Source organism: Triticum urartu, chromosome 6A (genome assembly GCF_056163025.1).
Source record: "Triticum urartu cultivar PI428250 chromosome 6A, HENAU_Tu73, whole genome shotgun sequence".
Taxonomy (NCBI): domain Eukaryota; kingdom Viridiplantae; phylum Streptophyta; class Magnoliopsida; order Poales; family Poaceae; genus Triticum; species Triticum urartu.
Window position 1 is genome coordinate 436,900,423 of NC_141878.1, and position 27,250 is coordinate 436,927,672.

The window sequence follows — 27,250 nt, forward strand, 5'->3', positions numbered from 1 at the left end:
ATGCTTGGATCCAAATACTAAAGAGAGGTGGTGTTTGGTTCTTCAGTCCTAGGACTTTTTCTAGTCCCAATTAAAAAGTCTATAGTCCTTAAAAAGTCCCTCCCTGTTTGTTTTCAGAGACTAAAAAGTCTCAGTCCCTTCCTAGAGGCTATTAAATGACCATGTTGCTGTATATAGAAAAATAATAATCAAACAACATCATGGGGTGGCGGGCCAATAGGTGCATGGAGGGGCATTGTTGGAAAAGTCCCAAAAAGACTCTCCTTGATAGTCTTCTTCATTTAGTCTCAAATGCCTAGTTTAGTCCCTAAAAAGTCCCTCCCGTTTGGTAAAAAAGTCTCTAGTCCCTACACAAAAAAGCCCCTGAAAACAAACACCCATTAAAATCAAGTTAATGAGCATTTATTATCCTCCAAACCCTTCAATCCAGAACTCGCCTGTGTTAAAGGTGGAGACTTAAATGAGGAGAGAGAGGACTAATTCACATTTTAGTAGGGGTACCCCTGACTAAAAAATTTTAGTCTCAAGACTAATTTTAGCCGCTCTTTAGTCAGGGGGTGCTTAAAACTTTAGTCTCTTAAAAAAACTATGTTTAGTCAGACTAAAATAAATCCTTTGGATCCAAGCACCCTCTTAGAACCTTCCTTGTGTTTGGCATGATCGTGACTTGACAAATACTAGTAGAATGGCTTGACCTGCTGCGTACACTGTCCATGTACACTTGTTACTTGGACGCCGATTCCACATAAACATCCAAAGCTAGAGAATCCCTGTGAGGTTGAAAACGAAGTGTTACTCCCCGAAACCACATTCTTCTACTCTAATACTCCGTAACATTCACGTACCATTTGACCGGCGAAGTGGGGAGATACTGCTGGCACAAACCCATCGTATCCTGCCCCAAAATAAAGCAAGAGATCTTAGCAATTCGTAATCGGTCGCCGTACGCCAAAGGACGGGCCGGTCGGCACGGCAACCTGATTTTGTTGGGACTTCCATGTCACTAGCAGAGCAGAGATGCTCTGGCCCCTTGGCTCTTGCCAACGACAAACGCAGCCCTCAGCTTTCGGACGTGCGTGCGGGTGCGTTTGTCTCGGCATGATACACGTTGGGAGATGTGGGGTAGTCGGATCGCTCGTGCTCATCTCCTTCTGCCCACCTTCCCAAGCGTCCCTCTCCTCTCTGCTGCACAGTCCCAACAGTTGTCGGCGTGCCGTGGACACGTAAGCACGCCGTTCCCTACGTCCCTCGTGCCCTGTTCCCAAGGCAGTACAGTTCACCTGCATCTCGTGTATTTTTTGGCTGGCTGGAGCAAGGAATGCCAGCCCAGGAACAGCCTACACCAGCTGCGTCTGTTTCTCCTAGTAGCACTAGTACTATCTTATTCTCAGCAAGACGTTAAACGCATGTAGCATCAGTATGACAGATTGACACTCCGCATTAAGAAATCCGTCGAGAGCTTTGCTTCAAACGGTCTTCCAGGAAACGACGTTTCCGCAGGTGCCAGCCGCTGCCTGAAGTGTAGTGTAGCACGCACGAGGGTCTGCAGCACGAGCTTGGGATCCGGAAGAAGCTCGGTGGGATATCCTAGCGGGGACCGGATCCGCGTCATGCGCTTTCCTCATCTCGATGTGACCAGACCCATTTTCACCACCACCACACTCCCTTTGGAGCACAAGAATCCTTTTACGAGTGCACCTAAAAGCTTCCACTTTGCTGCTTGCTTTGGATGTTAATTCTTGCATTACGCCGGATAAGCCCCCTACCCCGATCGAGAGTGCTTTGATGACATAGATCCTGCTTTGCCGTTACCCGTTTTGTCTGGAGCGGGTTGGATCGATCTCGATCGGTCCGTTGCGTGCATCAATGGCGGTCTTGGAATTAGACCGGCCAAGGCGCCAAGTACGCGTATGCTGGTTGCTGCTCGCCTGCTCAGCAAATTTGGACGGTCCATCACGCTGTGACTGCGATACCTACACGCACCGCGTTGATAGCAATAGGTTGCTGTCCGCGAACATGTTATCTTGACAAGATGCAATCCGGGTCATTTTCAACTGGCATGTGTGGCATGTGCACGCTATTTCATCTGACTGCAGCAGATGAACCAACTGAAATACGAACGAACCAGATTGGATCGATATATAGGCTATGGCATGTTACCAGATTATTCTCCCCGGGATTTCGTTGAACGCGTTTGCACTGAACGTGTACGTACGCTGTGTGAGTGCCGCGGACATGTTCTCGTGAGCGTACTTTGCAGCAGATAACATGGCCACAAAAAAGGGTATTACTAGGATCAAGCGAATATATGGCATTCCTTTCAGAAACTCAACGACCGATTCCCTCAAGGGAAAAGCTCAACCACCGGAACCGACCAAAGCTCGGAAGCTCGCCACATCAAGCTAGCGAATCTTTTCATTCTAAGGCCTCTTTTGGTTCATAGGGTAGGAAAATCATAGGAATAGAAAAATTATAGAAAATGAGATGACATGTATCTCAAATTTTATGAGTAGTAATAAGAAAGAAGATGCTCTTTAATTCACATCATAGGATTTTTTTCATTGAGTCTAGGCTAATATTTATTTTCCTATGAAATGTGAAGGATAGGAAGAATTCCTTAACAGGAATAGGATTTCATTCCTACAAACCAAAGGGCTCTAAAGGAATTTTTCTATAGAAATTATATCCTATGAAATTCCTACAAGATTACTCTAAACCAAAGGATCTAGGGCTTTTTCTTGCTTTGAATACCTACGTGCATCACCTGAATTACTACACTAGCCTCTGTGCGACGCCATGACAAAAACAAGGCTAAAATGACGCACAAAACGCTGGCGAGTCCCACACGGGCGCGCGCCCACACGCACAGTGACGAGGCCCTTGCCCGGAGTCTTCCCTCCCCGTCCTGTCGTATATAAAACAAGCCATTGTCAAGCTCGCTTCTCCTGCCATTAGACCGCCCAGCTTCAACTCCTTCCTTCTTCCACACACGCAGAGCAGAACACAGCTAGCACAGGAAAGCGGAGACCTTCGACCTGCCAGCTGTTGCATGATGGCAAGGCGGCAGAGAGGATTCCGGCTCGGCCGGAAGCTGCTCGGGCTCTGGCGCCGGGCGCTCTGCAACCGCCGGCGACGCGGCTACGCCCGCCTGCAGCGGTGCCAGCTGGGAGCTGGCGCAAAGCCGTCCCACGCGGCCGTCGGGAGCGCCAAGCAGCAGCAGCAGCAGCTGGTGGTGCTGCCGCGGGAGCGGGAGCGGGACGAGCCCCGGCGGATGCTGGGGTGGGGGCGGTCGCTGGCGCGGCGGATGCGGCTCCTGCCGCGGCGCGGCGAGCGGCTGCTGGAGGAGGCCGGCGAGGCGACGACGCCCAAGGGGCAGGTGGCGGTGTACGTGGGCGGCGACGAGCCCGGCGGGGAGTCGATGAGGTACGTGGTGCCGGTGGTGTACTTCAACCACCCGCTCTTCGGGGAGCTGCTGCGCGAGGCCGAGGAGGAGTTCGGCTTCGAGCACCCCGGCGGGATCACCATCCCCTGCGCGGCCACGCGGTTCGAGCGCGCCGCCGCCATGGCCGCCGCCGGCGGCGGCCGGAAGGCGCCCGGCTGGTGGTAGCACGGCGCCTGCCCTGCCTCCTGTACAGCAGTTACTACATGCATGAGCACACATGCGTGCTCGATTGAATAGATAGTTGGATGGATGTGTGTATTTTTTTTTCTCTTTACCAGTTTGACTTTTTTTTTCCTGGGTGTTTGTGGGTGCTCATGCGATGCGATCATGCGAGTTTTTTTAGTTTTAGCGAAGATGGAGGAGCGGCCCAGGAGGCCAGATTTGCTTGCCTCCGGCCTCAAGCTCTAGCTCATGTTCCTCCCCCAACTTGCATGGCGATCGTGTGCGTCCTGTACACTATGATCTGGTGGCCGATCAATGGATCATGGTTGTCAATTAACCTCCCCGATTGAAATGTGATCTGCCTAGCGTAAACGGGTGAAATATTCGTGGTCAAGTTCTTGTGTTGAGCGACTCATTCTGCTTCCGCGTTTTCTTCTGATCATGTGTCAATGGTATGGTGGTATCGAAAGCGATGTTCGTGGTGTGTAGTATCGAAAATAGTCCGTACAACCGGCGTGTTGGAAGGTACCGCAAGCTACTTCGTGTTGTCCAGTGTTGTGCTGGTGTCCAATGGTGCTTAGTAAAAACAGTGCGCTGCTTTATCTGCCGTGACAACGCTTTCTGGGATGCCCAATGGTGCTTAGCAGAAACAGTGTGCTGCTTTGTCTTCTGCCATGACACCGCTTTCAGGGCGTCCCGTTTTTGCTATGACAATGCTTTGTGATCCATGGGTCCATGAGCCGTTGGATGTTGATCGTACGAATAAAGTGGTAGTCATCACTATCGAAACAAAGGTGAAGTACTCACTAATCATATGAAGAAATGTAAGACAAATATATGCTTAGGGTCATTAGGATTGGTGATATCCTTGCTAATGGCAGTAATTAATTAAGCCTAATAATAGTACTAGTTCCCCGCAGGTCTCGTTGGGGGTGGCCGATCCATAGGGGAGGAGGGGGGTCTCGGCCCCACTACCTCCGCCACTGGGATTGGATGCATACATGACCCAACGCAGAGGTCGGCTTCACCTTCCTTCTTCTCAAAAAATTGGCTAGTGCGAGTAGGATAGATGGTACGTATCATGGAACGTTTGGCTCTCGGGTGATAGTGCACCTTTAAAAAATATTAAATTAAAAATGGTCAAAAAATCCTAAAAATTGTTGGTAACAAACTAGATAAATCACTACACACGGATAAATTTTTTGGGGACAAAGTGACTTTCATGATATTGGTCAGCACAAAGTCAAAATCAGCACTATACTAGGCATACTATTCACCCTATATTATCTTGGATAATTTGTTTTTCATGCTTAGATTTTTTACGACAGTTTGTTGTGGTCAAATTTTGTTTATGAGTAGGCCAATAAGTCAAGTTTGCACAACAAAAATTTCAAAGATTTTAGACTTTTTCTTAAATTGTTAAATTTCCCCTTGTTTTTTATAGGGTTCATCTACCACCAGCTTCATTCTGCTCCGCTTCCGCGATTTCGGATCATGTGTCACTGGTATATGGTGGTACCGAAAGCGATGTCCGTGGTGTGTACTGAAAATAGTCCGTACCGCCGGCGTGTTGGAAGGTACCGCAAGCTACTTCGTGTTGTCGAGTGTTGTGCTGGCGTCCAATGGTGCTTAGTAGAAACAGCGCGCTGCTTTGTCTGCCATGACAACGCTTTCAGGGTGCCCAATGGTGCTTAGCAGAAACAGTGCGTTGCTTTGTCTGCCATGACACCGCTTTCAGGGCGTCCAATTTTTGCTACGACGGCTCTTTTAGATCCATGGATCCATGAGCCGTTGGATGTTGATCGTACGGATAAAGTGGCCGTCATCACTATCAAAACAAAGGTGAAGTACGCACTAATCCTAGTGAAGAAACGTATCGGGGAACGCTTGGCTCTCGGTTGCTGGTGCACCTTTTAAAAAATAATTAGTAATTTTGAAAATGGTCGAAAAAATCCTGAAAACAAAATAGACAAATCATTACACTCCCATAATAATTTTGGGGACAAAATAGTTTTCGTGATATTGTCCAGCACAAAGTCAAAATCAGCACTATACTAGGGGTACTATTCACTCTATATTGTCTTGGATAATTTGTTTTCATGCTCAGATTTTTTGACGATAGTTTTTTGTGGTCAAATTTTGTTTATGAGTAGTCCAATAAGTCAAGTTTGCACTACAAAAAGTTTCAAAGATTTTTGACTTTTTCCCGAATTGCTAAATCCTCCCGGGGGATTTATAGGGTTCATCTACCACCAGATTCACTGGGGTATTCATTGAAATATATACGAAAGGTCACTAGGATTATACTTCCCATGTCGTCATGTCCATATATAGGTTACGGGAGTGTTATTTCTACTCCCAAGGACATTGCACCAATGATTAAAAAACATAGCAAATAAAAGAAATTAGAAGTTTATTTGTGGCTTCGATTATGATGAAATGTTTTAGGTGCTTGTTGGTGGCCAAATGACATCCAAGAAGCTCTGTACAAAACAATTGTGCTCAAACGTATGTGCACTGTCTAAGCAAAATTATTATTTTGTTTGTATGGAGATCATTTGATTTGATATTATTTGTCTACCAAACTTTGTGAAAGAATATGTGGTGCCCCCATGTTTGGTTTTGGTAATTGATGACAATCTCTATGAACTAATGGTTGTATTGAGTTATATTTGAAGGATTTGTCCATAGGCATTTCTTGAAGTCCATGTGTTGGTTTCAAGGAGTTTATGAGTTGACCTAGGTGATATTAAGGAATTATCCAAAGTTTGGTCATGTGAGTGTTGGGCTATTGCAAGTATGTCTTGAAGAAGAAGATTGTGTGATCATTCATGCTTACCTTCAAGGCATCATCCAAATAAAGAGAGTTGGAAAAGTTCAAGGTTGATCAAGACTAAGTCAAGAGTGAATCAAGTTGATCAACTCACAAAGCGTAGAAGATGTACCGAGAGGGATCAAGTGATCCCATGGTATGAAAATCATTGTCAATTACGCTTTGTGTACTAACTCATGGTCTTCGTGAGAGTTCTCTGTGGGGTTAGGTTGCCGTGTGCAAGTTCAAGTGATGCATCACGAAGAGATCAAGTGCTTGAAGCTTGCCGTCCATTGTAGTGACAATGTACTTGTGAAGGTGTGCGGAAGAGTGGCTCACCCATAGTAGAGTATGGGGGAGTAATTTACTAGTCTTTACCAAGCCAACGCAATCAAGAAAAATGGTCAACTTGAGGGAGTCAAGATCGTCATCATCTAGCTCAAGTGTGTGCAAAGCAAAGGTTTGCCCTCGATAGGTTTTCTATTTTTCCGGTCTCATGGTGGTAGTTGGGAGACCGGGTTATAGGATCGCTTGCCGTACTATCAAGGGGGGCTCTCGATGAGTAGCTTTATCACATCGTTCGTTGATAGCTCAAACCATTGCATCATTGCATCATCTTTCTTGGTTATTGTTTGGTTCTCTTTGTGAGTTTTGGAGCTTATGGTCATCTTGATGACAAGCTCGAGTTCATTGAAAACGGAGTTCTCATGCTTCTTCTATTACGTTTTCGGTGTAGGAGGTTTTACCATTCTTTTTTGAGAAAGGGTTCTCACCATTTTATTATGGGACTTTTCTAATTTGCCTTTTATTTTTATTTCTATCAAGATTGTGTTATCCCTTGTCGCTAGCTTTCCAGCAAAATTGGTTTCGTTGAATTCGGAGTCCGTTTGCAGAATTTGTGTCAGTTTTGGTGTCCATAAAAAGGCTGCAGCGGTACTACCGCCCATGGGAGCGGCACTACCGCTTGGAGCGGTACTACCATGGCTACTTCCGCTCCGGACCAAAAAATCGTCATAAGTCCAGCGGTGGTAGGCATGGATGTAATTTTTTAGTACCGCTCGCAAGCAGTAGTACCGCTCTGTGCGGGCTGTGAGCATAACCGATGGATTTTTTTTCTCACCTATAAAAAGGGGGTATTCTTCCCCAATGAACCTTATCCTTTAAGCTCGTGTTCTTCCCCCATTGTTGACCTTCTTCGAGCTTGCTAACTCTCAATCCCTCCATGGATTCTTGCTAGTTTTTGAGGGAAAAGAGAGAAGAGATCTAGATCAACATTTTCACCAATCACTTTCTCCTCTATGTGAGGGGAATCCCTTGGATCTAGATCTTGGAGTTTTTGGTGTTCTCCTTGTTGTTCTTCCTCTCATTTTCCTCCCTAGCATTAGTTGCTTCGATAGGATTTGAGAGAGAAGGACTTGGGACTCCGTGTGCCCTTGCCATTGCATTTGGTGCGTCGGTTTGTGTTCTTCACGGTGATACGTGGAAGTTACAAGTTGAGAAGCTTATTACTCTTGGGTGCTTGATACCCTTGAGCTTGTTCCTCTTGGGTGCTTGGGTGCCCTAGACGATTGGTGGTGTTTGGAGCTCAATCATTGTGGTGTAAAGCTCCGGGCGAGCGTCGGGGTCTCCAATTAGGTTGTGGAGATCGCCCCGAGCAATTTGACGGGTACCGGTGACCGCCCCCAAGGGTTGCCAAAGTGTACGGGTTCGGTGACCGCCCCCAAGGGTTGCCATTTGTACGGGTTCGGTGACTGTCCTCAAGGGTCCCTTAGTGGAATCACGGCATCTTGCATTGTGCGAGGGCGTGAGAAGATTATGGTGGCCCTAGTGGCTTCTTGGGGAGCATTGTGCCTCCACACCGCTCCAAACGGAGATTAGCATCTGCAAGGGTGTGAACTTCGGGATACATCGTCGTCTCCGCGTGCCTCGGTTATCTCTTACCCGAACTCTTTACTTATGCACTTTACTTTGTGATAGTCATATTGTTTCTTGTCATATATCTTGCTATCACCTAGTAGTTTATCTTGCTTAGCATAAGTTGTTGGTGCACATAGGTGAGCCTAATTGTTGTAGGTTTTGTGTTTGACAAATTAACCGCTAGGTTTATTTCGCATTTGTTCAAGCCTAAACCGTAATTATTTTAAAGCGTCTATTCAACCCCCCCCCCCCCCCCCCCCCCGACGACATCCACGATCTTTCACTTTGCTAGAACCTAAAACATTTGTTCACAATTGATGCCACGAAGTTTTATTTTATCTTTCCTATTATACTGTTCACCATTTTTTTGAACCGCTATATTGTTCACCTTTTTTTAAACCTCTATAATGTTCACTGTGGTGGTGCAATGAACTTGGCTATGGCCACTATTTTTCCACAGGTTATACAAAAGAGTTCCAAAGTATAACATGGATCAAACAATGTTGGCTGGTTTCTCCGGACTACTGTTTAGATCATTACCCATTGGTTGCCATCAAATCGATGTTATACAAATTATGTCATGAAACATTCCCTCCTTTTTAAGATTGTGTGCGTAAAAAATGCAGGAATTTATGGGGTACATATTCAAATACTTTGAAGTTTGAGCTGTAGGTAAAAGATGAGTTCTCCAGCGAGTCATCAATATTTTTTCATCCGCATATCATGAGGAATGATGCCACTTCAGTGAGGCATTTAAACAATGTGGTTAGCCTTGACGCATGGATGGTGTAAAGGCCAACAATATATGAGAGAATATTCTTACACCCTATCACAATGTTGGTAGCAAATGCATTTCTTATTTTGTGGGACATTTTGAATGTTTCAAAACTTAGTTCAACATCCCATAGTTAAGTTTTTCGAGGGAAGGCTTACAGTCAGATGAAAAAATTAAGTGATTTAGACTTCCTCTCATTTTCATCCCCTAACCCTAGCAAGTTAGGGCAAACTCTCCGCTCCAGACTTCACCGGCGAGCACGTGGATTCGTCTTCCCTTTGTCTGCCGCTCCGGTGGCTGGTGGGGCAGGGAAGGAAATTTTGGTGCCTTTATTCCTGTTAGTAGTTTAGATTAGGGATTTTTAGTCATCGCAGGTGCGGTGCTCGGGCGGATGGTGGTGCTTCTTCTTCGAGCTTGTTTTTAGAGTTCCGATCCTCCTCGAGTTCGTCCATCTAGACGTAGTCGACGGACCTCCGGCGTAAATTCCCGTCGTCTCCTTGCAGCGGTGACGTTAGGGTTTTCGTCATGGGGCACGATTTGGTGTCAGGTGTTTCAGATTTGTGTGAGGGTTCAACGGCGACGCATGCGATCACATGGTGCTGGTCCTTAGGGGCACATGCACGAAGACTTCTCGGCTGCCATCGGCAAGGTCAAGACACTTCCGATAGAGGAGCGATGACAGCGGCGTGTCGGCAGCTTGTTTTGACGGCAGTAGTGGTCGCTCTGTGGTCTCAGAATCTAGATGTATTTTTATTATGTTTGAGATGCTTTGTACTTTCAATGAACTTTTATAATAGATTTGATCCCTTTTGCAAAAAATATAAAAAAGTTGAAAAGTAGAAGTCTCTCGAACTTAGTTGAAGATATCATTTGAAATGTAAGAGCATGCTTGGTATGCAACCAAGTAACGGATGGCAACATTTGGCTAGGCACCTATGCTCAACACTTCCCCTATTGGTTGGATGGAGCACAAAGTGCAGTTCATTGGCAAGCTGCGCGTGCAAGCCCTGTAAAGTTGCCTAACCTTTCTCTCTACTCGCATTGTGGAAACAAATTACGAATTTAGCAGACTAGGTTAGGTGGAGGATTAGGATTGGAGTTAGGAGTGAGGGGGGGGGGGGGGGGGGGGGGTTGGTAGTTTCTGTGAAACCAGCCAGCGTAGCTTGCCCGAAAATATAAGATTACTGGCTCAACTGCCAGCCAATGTTAAGAAGTTTTAGCATTAATAATTACCAAAAATTAGGTAGCCAAAATGTTCCCGCCGGCAGGTTGGGCAGCAACCAAAAATGCTCTTATTAGTACGCGATAGTGAAAGTCATTCGGAAATTATAAATCGCGAAGTTCATGATTTAACCTTGGCAAATCGAATGTTTTCGATGACAATTTTAGTGACACGAGGATGACAATTTTAGTGACACGAGGATGACAATTTTAGTGACACGCACGGCAATTTTTCTGGAAAAAAATACACCGAGCATGGATTTGCCATGCTTCTCAACTAAACTTGCCATACTCGTGTCACTAATAGACTATTGAAAATGTTTGATTTGCCATGATCAAATCCAGAACATAGGGGTGTTATCGGGGTCTGTTTGGGTCGCGGTTGAAAACAAACCCCAAATTCGGATGAAAAGTATACTGGCGAAGTAGTTGAATGTCCTTGAACATGACATTCTCATTAGTCTTCGATGAAAGATTGAATGTGCTTTAATCTCGTGGGAAGTTGCTCTCCATTGAGTCGTCCAAATATAATAATGAAAATAATAAGGGGAAGTTGCTCTCCGTTTTTGATCTCATGGGCAAGTCATCGAGTTGTGGCCGGAGGTAGCAATCTGCATTTTTTGCAACTAAAGCAAGCAAGCACGACATGATAGTACTGTTTAATATGAGCCTTGTGGGCTACCTGATCATCACTAATCTGTTGGAGCTGTTAGGACTTTGGACACAGCACGGGCCCATCATCTTGCAATCAGCATTGTGTGCTCACACTGAGGATGGGCAACCTTTAGTACTCTAGCTAGCTGCATAATACGAAATGTCAATGTTGACTTCTAGGATGGCAGTTATGCACGACACGGTCTGATTAAGGACCAATCAACAGCACTAGCTTGTGTTGTTGTACATCACAATTCACACGGGAGTTGCACGACGACCTTGTGCAACCAACGACGAGTGTGCATCGCGGGGCACCAGGCAAGATCCTACCGGCCTTCCGACGAACATTGATTGATCCCTCGTAGGCTCGTAGCGCCGCGTGTTCGTTCTTCCAGCAGCACGGCGGCAACCAAAAAAGTTGATCCGTCCATGCATCTTCTTTTTTCAGTTAGTTGACTAGTTGAGGGGTTTTGATGGTTTGTTGGTTGATGACAATTCTGTTGGAAAGATGAGCAATTTACCGAATGATTTTTTGACAAAAATACTAGATAAAGCACGACTAGTATAGCAGTGATAAAATGAGTATGTGTTCTGACAGAGAGAAGGTAAATAACATCTGCATATATGAACTGTAGCCTAGCATATCTGGAGTAGGCAGTAGAGGTAGTTGCATATATGGAGTAGAACCTAACACATGTAGGGCAAGTAATAGTACGAGAAACTGTGGCATGACATCTAATAGAAAGAAGAAGAACACGTACGTGACAACAGCAGTAGTACTGGACTTGGGGTCGGTGTCCTCGCCAGCCATGTCGTCGAGGAGGTAGTCGACGTCGGGGAAGTAGTCGTCGTCGGCGAAGTAGTCGTCGGAGTCGGGGGCGTCCGTGACGAAGAAGTCAGTAGTCGCGCCGAGCGCTCCCAAAAAACCTTATCACCCTTCTCTCGTACAGGACTCAAAGATGTGTTGTTTCGGAGGCCTACTGTCCCGACTCGCGGTGCACGCCGCAAGCCGGGATGAGGAAGACAGCAGCAACTCAGAAATTGGAACCGGTGGCGAGAGGAAGGAGAAATTCTGGTGCGTCTCTCTGAGAGGAGCGATCTCCTTTTTATAGGCGCAAGAGAAGGAGGCGAGAGGCTGCGCTGGGAGCTGAAGGGAACGCGGGAGACGAAACGAACAGACAACAGCCGAAGGGTGCAGCGTTCGTATTCAATATCCACTACAGCAAAAACTTTCTAGCTCCCGAGTGACCTTTCGTATACCCGTAGTGCGTGGCAAAAATTTAGACATCGGCTCATTCCCGCAACCCGCGGCGCGTCGTGGCGAGGCGGGCGGCGGAGGAGGAGCGCGCGTGGATATCCATCTTGTTCTCATGCTCATACAAGTGGGGAAAGAACCTCCCTTATAAGCAGGTCCAACTCCCACTAAACTAGCAATGTGGGACTAAACTTTAATAGTATCCCTTGCCTTGCACAAATGGGTGATGACCCATAAGTATAGGGGATCTATCGTAGTTCTGTCGATAAGTAAGAGTGTTGTCGTGGGTTTGTCACGGCAGATGTCCTTGTGAGAGGACTTAGTCGTGGAGCCATCGCAACGGGTTAGCTTAAAGGGGTTAAACCGGACAAGGGGACACGGAGAGTTTTATAATAGTTCTGCCCCTTCAAGGAAGGTAAAAGGCTACGTCTAGTTGTGATTGGTATTGCTAGGGTTTCGAAGACCAGGGAGCGAATCCGCTTTGTCTGGCTCTCGAGTTGTTGTCTCCCCCTCAACCGCTGCCGGGTCGTCCCTTTATATACATAGGTTGACGCCTGCCGGTTTACAGAGTCCCGAAGCCGGATCATAAACGTGTCTGGTTCGGTCTCCACACTTCCTATCTTACAAAGCAACTTACATGATTAAGTCGGTTTACATCTACAGGCCTTAACTCACTTCTGGGCCTTGGGCCTTCATAAAGCGCCATCATCTTCACGTCTTCATGGGCTTCTAATCTTCATGGGCTACTCCTAGCCAGTTTACGTCCAGTAGTAATATCCCCAACATTAGGCCCCAGATGTTGGGGAACGTTGCAGAAAACAAAATTTTTCCTACGGTTTCACCAAGATCCATCTATGAGTTCATCTAGCAACGAGTGATTAGATGCATCTACGTACCTTGTAGATCGCGAGCGGAAGCGTTCAAAGAACGGGGATGATGTAGTCGAACACGACGTGATCCAAATCACCGGAGATCCTAGCACCGAACGGACGGCACCTCCGCGTTCAACACACGTACGGAACAGCCACGTCTCCTCCTACTTGATCCAGCAAGGGGAGAGGAGAGGTTGAGGGAGATGGCACCAGCAGCAGCACGACGGCGTGGTGTTGATGGAGCTGCAGTATTCCGGCAGGGCTTCGCCAAGCGCTATGGAGGAGGAGGAGGTGTTGGAGAGGGAGAAGGAGGCAACCAAAGGCGTGGATGAAAAGCCCTCCTTCCCCCATTATATATAGGAGGGCCAAGGGGGGGGGCGCCGGCCCTAGGAGATCCAATCTCCTAGGGGGGTGCGGTCAAGGGGGGAGGAATCCCTCCTCCCCAAGGCACCTAGGAGGTGCCTTCCCCTCCTAGGACTCTTCCTCCCTTGAAACCCTAGGCGCATGGGCCTCTTGGGGCTGGTGCCCTTGGCCCATGTAGGCCAAGGCACACCCCCTACAGCCCATGTGGCCCCCAGGACAGGTGGCCCCACCCGGTGGACCCCCGGGACCCTTCCGGTGGTCCCGGTACAATACCGATAACCCCGAAACTTGTCCCGATGCCCGAAACAGGACTTCCCATATATAAATCTTTACCTCCGGACCATTTCGGAACTCCTCGTGACATCCGGGACTCCGAACAACATTCAGGTTACTGCATATACATATCCCTACAACCCTAGCGTCACCGAACCTTAAGTGTGTAGACCCTACGGATTCGGGAGACATGTAGACATGACCGAGATCGCTCTCCGGTCAATAACCAACAGCGGGATCTGGATACCCATGTTGGCTCCCACATGCTCCACAATGATCTCATCGGATGAACCACGATGTCGAGGATTCAAGCAACCCCGTATACAATTCCCTTTGTCAATCGGTATGTTACTTGCCCGAGATCCGATCGTCGGTATCCCAATACCTCGTTCAACCTCGTTACCGGCAAGTCACTTTACTCGTACCGTAATGCATGATCCCGTGACCAGACACTTGGTCACTCTGAGCTCATTATGATGATGCATTACCGAGTGGGCCCAGTGATACCTCTCCGTCATGCGGAGTGACAAATCCCAGTCTTGATCCATGTCAACCCAACAGACACTTTCGGAGATACCCGTAGTATACCTTTATAGTCACCCAGTTACGTTGTGACGTTTGGTATACCCAAAGCACTCCTACGGTATCCGGGAGTTACATGATCTCATGGTCTAAGGAAAAGATACTTGACATTGGAAAACTCTAGCAAACGAACTATACGATCTCATGCTATGTTTAGGATTGGGTCTTGTCCATCACATCATTCTCCTAATGATGTGATCTTGTTATCAATGACATCCAATGTCCATAGTCAGGAAACCATGACTATCTTTTGATCAACGAGCTAGTCAACTAGAGGCTTACTAGGGACATGTTGGTGTCTATTATTCACACATGTATTACGATTTCTGGATAATACAATTATAGCACGAGTAAAGACAATTATCATGAACAAGGAAATATAATAATAATGCTTTTATTATTGCCTCTAGGGCATATTTCCAACAGTCTCCCACTTGCACTAGAGTCAATAATCTAGTTACATTGTGATGAATCGAACACCCATGGAATTCTGGTGTTGATCATGTTTTGCTCTAGGGAGAGGTTTAGTCAACGGATCCGCTACATTCAGGTCCGTATGTACTTTACAAATCTCTATGTCTCCATCTTGAACATTTTCACGTATGGAGTTGAAGCGACGCTTGATGTGCCTTGTCTTCTTGTGAAACCTGGGCTCCTTGGCAAGAGCAATAGCTCCAGTGTTGTCACAGAAGAGCTTGATCGGCCCCGACGCATTGGGTATGACTCCTAGGTTGGTGATGAACTCCTTCACCCATATTGCTTCATGTGCTGCCTCCGAGGCTGCCATGTACTCCGCTTCACATGTAGATCCCGCCACGACGCTCTGCTTGCAACTGCACCAGCTTACTGCCCCACCATTCAAAATATACACGTATCCGGTCTGTGACTTAGAGTCATCCAGATCTGTGTCGAAGTTAGCGTCGATGTAACCCTTTATGACGAGCTCTTCGTCACCTCCATAAACGAGAAACATTTCCTTAGTCCTTTTCAGGTACTTCAGGATATTCTTGACCGTTGTCCAGTGTTCCTTGCCGGGATTACTTTGGTACCTTCCTACCAAACTTACGGTAAGGTTTACATCAGGTCTGGTACACAGCAAGGCATACATAATAGACCCTATGGCCGAGGCATAGGGGATGACACTCATCTCTTCTATATCTTCTGCCGTGGTCGGCCATTGAGCTGAGCTTAATTTCACACCTTGTAACACAGGTAAGAACCCCTTCTTAGAATGATCCATATTGAACTTCTTCAATATCTTATCAAGGTATGTGCTTTGTGAAAGACCTATGAGGCGTCTCGATCTATCTCTATAGATCTTGATGCCTAATATATAAGCAGCTTCTCCAAGGTCCTTCATTGAAAAACTTTTATCAAGTAGGCCTTAATGTTGTCCAAGAGTTCTATATCATTTCCCATCAAAAGTATGTCATCTACATATAATATGAGAAATGCTACAGAGCTCCCACTCACTTTCTTGTAAACGCAGGCTTCTCCATAAGTCTGCGTAAACCCAAACGCTTTGATCATCTCATCAAAGCGAATGTTCCAACTCCGAGATGCTTGCACCAGCCCATAAATCGAGCGTTGGAGCTTGCACACCTTGTCAGCATTCTTAGGATCGACAAAACCTTCCGGCTGCATCATATACAATTCTTCCTTAAGGAAACCATTAAGGAATGCCGTTTTGACGTGCATTTGCCATATTTCATAATCATAGAATGCGGCAATCGCTAACATGATTCGGACGGACTTCAGCTTCGCTACCGGTGAGAAAGTCTCATCGTAGTCAACCCCTTGAACTTGTCGATAACCCTTAGCGACAAGCCGAGCTTTATAGATGGTCACATTACCATCCGCGTCTGTCTTCTTCTTAAAGATCCATTTATTTTCTATGGCTCGCCGCTCAACGGGCAAGTCAGTCAAAGTCCATAGTTCGTTTTCATACATGGATCCTATCTCGGATTTCATGGCTTCTAGCCATTTTTCAGAATCCGGGCCCGCCATCGCTTCTTCATAGTTCGAAGGTTCACCATTGTCTAACAACATGATTTCCAAGACTGGGTTGCCGTACCACTCTGGTGCGGAACGTGTCCTTGTGGACCTTCGAATTTCAGTAGGAGCTTGATCAGAAGTATCTTGATCATCATCATTAACCTCCTCTCTAGTCGGTGCAGGCACCTCAGGAACATTTTCTTGAGTTGCGCCATTTTCTGTTTCAAGAGGTAATACTTCATCAAGTTCTACTTTCCTTCCACTTACTTCTTTCGAGAGAAACTCTTTCTCTAGAAAGGACCCATTCTTGGCAACAAAGATCTTGCCTTCGGATCTGAGGTAGAAGGTATACCCAGTAGTTTCTTTAGGGTATCCTATGAAGACGCATTTTTCCGACTTGGGTTCGAGCTTTTTAGGTTGAAGTTTCCTGACATAAGCATCGCATCCCCAAACTTTCAGAAACGACAACTTAGGTTTCTTACCAAACCATAATTCAAACGGTGTCGTCTCAACGGATCTCGACGGAGCCCTATTTAAAGTGAATGCGGCAGTCTCTAAAGCATACCCCCAAAAGGATAGCGGTAAATCGGCAAGAGACATCATAGATCGCACCATATCTAATAGAGTGCGATTACGACGTTTGGACACACCATTACGCTGAGGTGTTTCAGGCGGCGTGAGTTGTGAAACTATTCCACATTTTCTTAAGTGTGTGCCAGACTCGTGACTCAAGTATTCTCCTCCTCGATCTGATCGTAGGAACTTGATTTTCCTGTCACGTTGATTCTCAACCTCACTCTGAAATTCCTTGAACTTTTCAAAGGTTTCAGACTTGTGTTTCATTAAGTAGACATACCCATATCTACTCAAGTCATCAGTGAGGGTGAGAACATAATGATAGCCACCGCGAGCCTCAACACTCATTGGACCGCACACATCAGTATGTATGATTTCCAATAAGTTGGTTGCTCGCTCCATTGTTCCTGAGAACGGAGTCTTGGTCATTTTACCCATGAGGCATGGTTCGCACGTGTCAAATGATTCATAATCAAGAGACTCTAAAAGTCCATCTGCATGGAGCTTCTTCATGCGTTTGACACCTATGTGACCAAGGCGGCAGTGCCACAAGTATGTGGGACTATCATTATCAACCTTACATCTTTTGGTACTCACACTATGAATATGTGTAGCAATACGCTCGAGATTCATTAAGAATAAACCATTTACCATAGGAGCATGACCATAAAACATATCTCTCATATAAATGGAACAACCATTATTCTCAGATTTAAATGAGTAGCCATCTCGAATTAAACGAGATCCCGATACAATGTTCATGCTCAAAGCTGGCACTAAATAACAATTATTGAGGTTTAAAACTAATCCCGTAGGTAAATGTAGAGGTAGCGTGCCGACGGCGATCACATCGACCTTGGAACCATTCCCGACGCGCATTGTCACCTCGTCCTTCGCCAGTCTCCGCTTATTCCGCAGCTCCTACTTTGAGTTACAAATGTGAGCAACTGCACCGGTATCAAATACCCAGGAGCTACTACGAGTGCTGGTAAGGTACACATCAATTACATGTATATCACATATACCTTTTGTTTTGCCGGCCTTCTTGTCTGCTAAGTATTTGGGGCAGTTCCGCTTCCAGTGACCACTTTCCTTGCAATAAAAGCACTCAGTTTCGGGCTTGGGTCCATTCTTTGGCTTCTTCCCGGCAGCTTGCTTGCTGGGCGCGGCAACTCCCTTGCCGTCCTTCTTGGAGTTCTTTTTACCCTTGCCCTTCTTGAACTTAGTGGTTTTATTAACCATCAACACTTGATGTTCCTTCTTGACTTCTACCTCTGCTGATTTCAGCATAGCAAATACTTCAGGAATGGTCTTCTCCATCCCCTGCATATTGAAGTTCATCACAAAGCTCTTGTAGCTCGGTGGAAGCGACTGGAGGATTCTGTCAATGACCGCATCATCCGGGAGATTAACTCCCAGCTGAGTCAAGCAGTTATGTAACCCAGACATAGTGAGTATGTGCTCACTGACAGAACTATTTTCCTCCATCTTACAGCTGAAGAATTTGTCGGAGACTTCATATCTCTCGACCCGGGCATGAGCTTGGAAAACCATTTTCAGCTCTTCGAACATCTCATATGCTCCATGTCTCTCAAAACGCTTTTGGAGCCCCGGCTCTAGGCTGTAAAGCATGCCGCACTGAACGAGGGAGTAGTCATCGGTACGTGCCTGCCAAGCGTTCATATCGTCTTGTTCTGCAGGGAGAACAGGTGCGTCACCCAGCGGTGCTTGTAGGACATAATCTTTCTTGGCAGCTATGAGGATGATCCTCAGGTTCCAGACCCAGTCCGTATAGTTGCTGCCATCGTCTTTCAGCTTGGTTTTCTCTAGGAACGCGTTGAAGTTGAGGACTACGTTGGCCATTTGATCTACAAGACATATTGTAAAGATTTTAGACTAAGTTCATGATAATTAAGTTCATCTAATCAAATTATTCAATGAACTCCCACTTAGATAGACATCCCTCTTCTAGTCATCTAAGTATAACATGATCCGAGTCAACTAGACCGTGTCCGATCATCACGTGAGACGGACTAGTCAACGTCGGTGAACATCTTCATGTTGATCGTATCTTCTATACGACTCATGCTCGACCTTTCGGTCTTCTGTGTTCCGAGGCCATGTCTATACACATGCTAGGCTCGTCAAGTTAACCCTAAGTGTTTTGCATGTGTAAAACTGTCTTACACCCGTTGTATGTGAACGTAAGGATCTATCACACCCGATCATCACGTGGTGCTTCGAAACGACGAACTTTAGCAACGGTGCACAGTTAGGGGAGAACACTTCTTGAAATTTTTGTGAGGGATCATCTTATTTACTACCGTCGTTCTAAGCAAACAAGATGAAAAACATGATAAACATCACATGCAATCAAATAATAATAGTGACATGATATGGCCAATATCACACAGCTCCTTTGATCTCCATCTTGGGGCTCCATGATCATCTTGTCACCGGCATGACACCATGATCTCCATCATCATGATCTCCATCATTGTGTCTCCATGAAGTTGCTCGCCAACTATTAATTATACTACTATGGCTAACGCGTTTAGCAATAAAGTAAAGTAATTTACATGGCGTTTCTCAATGACACGCAGGTCATACAAAAATAAAGACAACTCCTATGTCTCCTGCCGGTTGTCATACTCATCGACATGCAAGTCGTGATTCCTATTACAATAGCATGAACATCTCATACATCACATATAGATCATTCATCATTCATCACAACTTTGGCCATATCATATCACAAAGCACTTGCTGCAAAAACAAGTTAGACGTCCTCTAATTGTTGTTGCATGTTTTACGTGGCTGAAGTAGGGTTCTAGCAAGAACGTTTTCTTACCTACGTGAAAGCCACAACGTGATTTGTCAACTTCTATTTACCCTTCATAAGGACCCTTTTCATCGAATCCGCTCCAACTAAAGTAGGAGAGACAGACACCCGCCAGCCACCTTATGCAACTAGTGCATGTTAGTCGGTGGAACCGATCTCACGTAAGCGTACGTGTAAGGTTGGTCCGGGCCGCTTCATCCCACAATACCATTGAAGCAAGATAAGACTAGTAACGGCAAGAAAGTTGACAACATCTACGCCCACAACAAATTGTGTTCTACTCGCGCAAGAAGAACTACGCATAGACCTAGCTCATGATGCCACTGTTGGGGAACGTTGCAGAAAACAAAATTTTTCCTACGGTTTCACCAAGATCCATCTATGAGTTCATCTAGCAACGAGTGATTAGATGCATCTACGTACCTTGTAGATCGCGAGCGGAAGCGTTCAAAGAACGGGGATGATGTAGTCGAACACGACGTGATCCAAATCACCGGAGATCCTAGCATCGAACGGACGGCACCTCCGCGTTCAACACACGTACGGAACAGCCACGTCTCCTCCTACTTGATCCAGCAAGGGGAGAGGAGAGGTTGAGGGAGATGGCACCAGCAGCAGCACGACGGCTTGGTGTTGATGGAGCTGCAGTACTCCGGCAGGGCTTCGCCAAGCGCTATGGAGGAGGAGGAGGTGTTGGAGAGGGAGAAGGAGGCAACCAAAGGTGTGGATGAAAAGCCCTCCTTCCCCCACTATATATAGGAGGGCCAAGGGGGGGCGCCGGCCCTAGGAGATCCAATCTCCTAGGGGGGGTGCGGCCAAGGGGGAGGAATCCCTCCTCCCCAAGGCACCTAGGAGGTGCCTTCCCCTCCTAGGACTCTTCCTCCCTTGAAACCCTAGGCGCATGGGCCTCTTGGGGCTGGTGCCCTTGGCCCATGTAGTCCAAGGCGCACCCCCTACAGCCCATGTGGCCCCCCGGGACAGGTGGCCCCACCCGGTGGACCCCCGGGACCCTTCCGGTGGTCCCCGTACAATACCGATAACCCCGAAACTTGTCCCGATGCCCGAAACAGGACTTCCCATATATAAATATTTACCTCCGGACCATTCCGGAACTCCTCGTGACATCCGGATCTCATCCGGGACTCCGAACAACATTCGGGTTACTGCATATACATATCCCTACAACCCTAGCGTCACCGAACCTTAAGTGTGTAGACCCTACGGGTTCGGGAGACATGTAGACATGACCGAGATCGCTCTCCGGTCAATAACCAACAGCGGGATCTGGATACCCATGTTGGCTCCCACATGCTCCACGATGATCTCATCGGATGAACCACGATGTCGAGGATTCAAGCAACCCCGTATACAATTCCCTTTGTCAATCGGTATGTTACTTGCCCGAGATCCGATCGTCGGTATCCCAATACCTCGTTCAACCTCGTTACCGGCAAGTCACTTTACTCGTACCGTAATGCATGATCCTGTGACCAGACACTTGGTCACTCTGAGCTCATTATGATGATGCATTACCGAGTGGGCCCAGTGATACCTCTCCGTCATGCGGAGTGACAAATCCCAGTCTTGATCCATGTCAACCCAACAGACACTTTCGGAGATACCCGTAGTATACCTTTATAGTCACCCAGTTACGTTGTGACGTTTGGTATACCCAAAGCACTCCTACGGTATCCGGGAGTTACACGATCTCATGGTCTAAGGAAAAGATACTTGACATTGGAAAACTCTAGCAAACGAACTATACGATCTCATGCTATGTTTAGGATTGGGTCTTGTCCATCACATCATTCTCCTAATGATGTGATCTCGTTATCAATGACATCCAATGTCCATAGTCAGGAAACCATGACTATCTGTTGATCAACGAGCTAGTCAACTAGAGGCTTACTAGGGACATGTTGGTGTCTATTATTCACACATGTATTACGATTTCCGGATAATAAAATTATAGCACGAATAAAGACAATTATCATGAACAAGGAAATATAATAATAATGCTTTTATTATTGCCTCTAGGGCATATTTCCAACACCAGATTGGTTTGAACTTGTTCATGTCAATCTTTAATACTTTAGAAAAATTCCTTCTTTACATTTTCACCTTGTTCTTGTAAACTGCCGTGACGTCATGCTCCAGGTCCTTGACAAACCGCCCTGACGTCATCTGTTCATTAAAGCTGAAGATTACCTTCATGCATGCATATCCAGTCATCGAAGCGACACCATTATTACTTATCCATTTTTTGAGCTCCTTGATTCCGGCACTTGCCGTTGTATCGTTTCGCCTTATAAATAGGGGCAGGGGACTCTTTTCTTTTCTTTCCGCTACCTCTTCGTCCCTTCTTCTTCCTCGTGAGGTCTCTGCTCCTGAGCGCCGCCGCCATCGTCAAGCCTCGCCTCTGCCTCGCCGTCGGCTGCTGCATCACCCTGAGCGAACCAGAAAACCACAGCACCTCTCCGCCGTTCTTGTGACACTGGTAACCCTTTTTTACTTCCACCCTAGATCTTATCTTTTAGGGTTTCACTGTTCCTCGGAGTTCATCGAAAACTTCAATACTATTCCTCTCTTTTCTTATCTGTAGCATCCAAGGCTAGGCTGGACCTGTTATTCTTGCACGACTGTAGCCATAATTGTATTCTCCTCATTAGACCCCCTCTTTATATCAAGAACAACTTATCTGAATCTGCTGAACTATTTAAGTACCTGAAGCTTGAACCTGAATATATTCCAGTTTCTGTCATACCTTAGATCTGCAATTTTCATATAACTCTATGAAATCTGTTTTCCCTTACTTAAGTATTTTTAGATCTGTACTCCTCACACCAATATAGGCGGTTTAACTTTGTATAAGCAATCTATACCATTAGCCCTCTAATAAACCAGAGGAGCCTTTTACCTCCATCATTATACTCCGGTTTAACAGTGTCTGGATACCCCTGTTCTGATATTGCCTTGTTATCCATTATTGCATCGGTCTCCGGTTTATGCAATTTCACATATCAGTATATCTTTTACTCCATTGCATCTTGTATGTCATCATGAGTGATTTATAAACCGGCCTTTCCTTTCCAGCTTGTTTGTTCCGCAATGGCCAAGCAATTTACCGCTTGCAACTGGGCTCGTTCCCGGGTTACCGAAGAACAATTGAACGATATGGTCAGCATTGGCACCTTGCCTAAGAAAACTGAAATTAAATGGTGAGTTCCAGGAGCAGAAAATCCTCCAACCCCGAGGCAGGGCGAGGTGGTGATCTTTGTTGACCACATAGGCCGTGGCTTCAAACCGCCAGGGTCAAAGTTTTACTGAGATGTGCTTGCCAGTTTCCAACTTCATCCTCAAGATATCGGACCCAACTCGGTCTCCAAATTATGCAACTTCCAGGTCTTCTGTGAAGTGTACTTACAAGAAGAACCAACTGCGGAGCTGTTCCGGGACATCTTTCACCTAAACCGGCGCACAGAATTTGTAAATGGCCCCAACACTAAACTTGGTGGTGTCTCAATTCAGAAGCGGAAAGAAGTTGAATTTCCTCATGCCAAACTGCACAACCACCCTAAGGAATGGAACCAGACTTGGTTTTACTGCAGAGACACTTCTCCTGAAGATGAGAATCCCCTCCCAGGCTTTCGTGATCACCGGCTTTCCAACACCCATCCAATGCCGCAACGCTTAAGTTCCGCAGAAAGGGCGAAATATGCCCATCAACTCGCCAAACTCCGGGCTTTTATGGCCAACGTTTAACAGGCGTTGACTTTGTGCGCTGTTGGATATCTTGGAGCATCTTGCCGCTAAGCCGGCGCCCTGGTTTAATGTGTGAGTACACCGGTGATGTTGAAGACCCTCAAGGCCATTGCAACATTCATGTGACTGATGAATAAGTCACTGAAGGTTTAAAGAAAATTTTGAATGAATCGGAATTAGTCTGTAGCCAAACCGGCTTGAACCCCTTCTATACTAAGAACAAACCGCCTGCTGTAAGCACTGCACTTCCTTTTCATCTTTGATATCTTTAAGTTGTTCAACTTATAATCCTTCTTCTGTGTATGTATGTATAGGGTGATGATCCCTTCTGGAAACAGAAATCCGTAGAAAAAGCAGTAAAGCCAACCGGGGATAAAGCGGTCAAACCATCTCGCCCCAACACCAAAGCTGTCAAACGGACGTCAAAACGGAAAATGGCTGACCGGATCAGCATGGAACTTGATGACGATGCTGATGATTCGGAAGTTGAGGTAGAACTTGACTCACTTGGCTCCCTTTTCATGCACCTCATTAACAATGATCTTTATCAGGAGGACGTAGAAGGCAGACCAGCTGATGATGTAGAGGTAATTACCCTTTCCTCCGGTTCAGACTCTGTGCCAACACAAAAAACCCGTCAAGCAGTCCGAAAAGTAAGCTTTTCTCATCCTATTGCTCACTTGGATCCAACATTTATTTTGAAGACTCAGCAGCATGAAGCTCGCCGGACAACCCGACACAGTGGCCAACGGGTCACTTCAGCCGGTTTACCTGACACCCTGGTTCGGAAGCGCCGGTCTGAGGTCTCTCCTACTCCTGACAATTCTTACCCCAAGGCAAGTTATTTCAGACAACCTCTTAATCCGTCCGATTCAAATTATCAGGTGACACCTCCCTCATCATCTGGCGAGTCGACGACAACTCAGCTCCCTCCTCTGAAAACTGTGGCCGGGTAAGCTGTAAACCTTTTCTTTTAATGCGTCACAAATCTTGAATAAGATGTTAACCTCGTTTTATTTTGTTTGCAGGGCCAAAGCAAGACCCAGCAAGAAAGCTCGGGTCACCAATCCGCCCGAAGACCCGGCCACTTTTGAAGAAGAACCAAGAGGTGAACCGGAACAAACTTGTGAACCAGAGGGCCCTCATCCTGAAGCCGCCTCTGATGAACCGCCCCTTCAAGCCCAAAACATTGATGAACCAACAGACGTTGAGCCTGCCGCGCCTGACACTGAACCGGCAGAACCAAACCGGGCTAATCCAGTGAGAGACGCTGAAACTCCATTATCACCAGCCAATAACATTGAAGGCCAAGGAGATGACGTTATCATTACTAGAATGGGCCACAGCTCTCCTGGCCATCCCGTAGTCTTGGCTCAACATAGTGCCAAAGAAGAGCGGGATGCTAGGGGAAAAGGCAAATGGAGTAGTGATTTATCAAGTTATGCTCATCTCAACGCTGAAGAGCTTCACTCTGGCTTTTTGAACCGTCTGCACTCAAACCGGGACTATGAAGCCGGTTTGGTGAATTTGATGAAGGAGCGATATGAGGTATTTTCATCTCCCTTTGTTTGTTGATTCATAGTTGAAATACTAGCCCAAGTAGCCCCCAAGGGCCGTTTTATGATGTTAATCATAAACCGGGTCTTTATAGCACTTTAAGTTTCTCTTCACTGATCCTCAAAATGTCAGGTAACTAATAAGAACCAAGACTCATCCTTTAATAATTAGATAACTTTCCGCAACGTAGCCCCCAAAGGCCGGTTTAACTTGGCAAGTTAATCCTGGTTTTAATCCATGCATCCATTTTTGAACAGACGTACATTGGCCCCCCAAGTGTCCAGGATAATGCTTGCATTGTTCTGGAGACTTGTATAAAATGTAGTAATACGCTTTGTACGAAGTGCATAACTTGTTATACGCTTTGTACTTAGAACATATATGTATCCTGTTGTTTGACATATCTTCAATGTTGCAGGCTGAATTGAGGAATAGAGATGCCCGAAACGCTGACTTGCAAGAAAATGTGAAGTCACAACAGGCAGAAGCTGCAAAAGCCAAAGAGGAACTGACCCAAGCCCTGGCCGCAATGGAAAAGCTGAAAGAATCTTTCAACAAAGACCGTGCTGATTGGGAAACCAAAAAATCCGGTTTAACAAAAAGAGCTGAAGACGCCGAAGCAGCCCTGAAACCAGTTGTGGATGAACTAGCTGGTTTGAAACAGCAAATCAATGCTATGACTTCTGCTATCTTTGGTAAGTATCTCCTTATGTATTTTGTGCAAGTCATGGAACCTTATCATTGATCAGAATGCTGATGTTAACCCGTGACAGGCACTCAGATTGCTCATCTTGGTACAGACATGCGGATGAAGCTCAAAGCGGCATATACTTTGATTGAACAGTTGTACTCTGGATCTCAGCGGGCTATTTGCACGGCGGCTTACAACAAACCGACACCAACCCTGATAAAGGAAACTCTTGAGAAGCTGGCCATGTTACCAGCCCGGATTGTCGAACTGAAGAAGGCAGCTGCAAGAGCAGGAGCTTTAACCGCCCTTATTCGAGCCAAGGCCTGGATTCCAGACCTTGAAGCGGAGGATATCATTAAAGGATACTTAGGCGTGAAGGAGGACGGTTCAAACTTCGACAATGATGACCTCCGGCGGCTGACCAAAGAGATGCGGCCAATAGCCAGCAAGCTGGCCGAAGACACAGACTTGTCTCATTTTCAACCGGCTTATGACACTGAAGGGAAAAGATGGCCTGCCGAAATCCATCAAGTTGAAGAACTTGTGCCTCTGATTCGTAAGCATACTTATGCTCCTGATATTAACCCATCCAGTCTTATCCATGAAGAGGCAATATTTCAAGCTTTAACTGGAATCGATTGGTCGACGGTTGATTTCCAGCGTCTGGGGAGGGATGAAGAAGTGCCCACACCAACTGACCCTCAACCATCAAGCCGTACAGACGAAGCGTCTTAAACCGGTCGTCGGTTTACTGGCTATTGTGTGCCGATACTTTAAAAACAATTATGCAATTGGAGCTGCTTTGAAAACTTCTTGTAATAGGATAGCCAAAACTCCTTTATCTGTCATGCCATCGAGCATGTTTTGTAATACCTCGTGACAACTTGTTCCACCTTTTGGGATATATTTATGCATAGTCCATGATGAGTTGTGTTCCTGGGTACAAGAACTTAAAAGTATCCAGCGGTTTACCGCTGGACGGGTCATGATGCCCAACAAGTATACAATACGTAGATGAATAATCAAAGTGTTTGTATAAAAAGCAATAGGTGCAACATACCTCATTGGTTCACCAACGGCGTATACGGCAAAGGTGTCAATACCAATCCGGAACGTGGATAACCCCTGTCCTCATTGTGTCGGATTATGATAATAAACCGTACCGGGATATAATAACCACCGGGCTTTCTTTATAGTACTGGCGACTTAGTCAAACCAGACTGGAGCAACAAAATGCCGGTTTGTAACTGATCATGGATGAACAACCTGTAGTTGAAAACCAAGCCGGGTCAAGGACACCGGTTTATCAGAACATAGGATGAACCACAATAAAGGCGAAAGAATCAAATAAAATTCAAAAAGAAATATTCGAGGCTTTTTACGAGCTGCCAGGCTCCAAATCAAGGCTTTTCATGGGCTGCCAGGCCTCTGAGTTAAACCATTTAACAAAGCCTTTTAAGATGGGCCTCCAATTAACCAATCGTCGTTTTAACTTTGAC

At 46.2% G+C, this 27,250-nt stretch overlaps 1 protein-coding gene across 1 annotated transcript; it reads left to right on the top strand.

The window, feature by feature from the left end:
• The first annotated feature begins 2,919 nt into the window (after nucleotides 1-2,919).
• On the top strand, nucleotides 2,920-3,941 carry LOC125513894 (uncharacterized). Its single transcript, XM_048679103.2, has one exon. The coding sequence runs from the start codon at nucleotides 3,050-3,052 to the stop codon at nucleotides 3,605-3,607; it is 558 nt and encodes a 185-aa protein (XP_048535060.1). The 5' UTR covers nucleotides 2,920-3,049; the 3' UTR covers nucleotides 3,608-3,941.
• Nucleotides 3,942-27,250: the final 23,309 nt, after the last annotated feature.

Bases quoted from the DNA above. Each gene is read 5' to 3' on its own strand.
- LOC125513894 (XM_048679103.2), top strand. From the start codon at position 3,050: ATGATGGCAAGGCGGCAGAGAGGATTCCGGCTCGGCCGGAAGCTGCTC.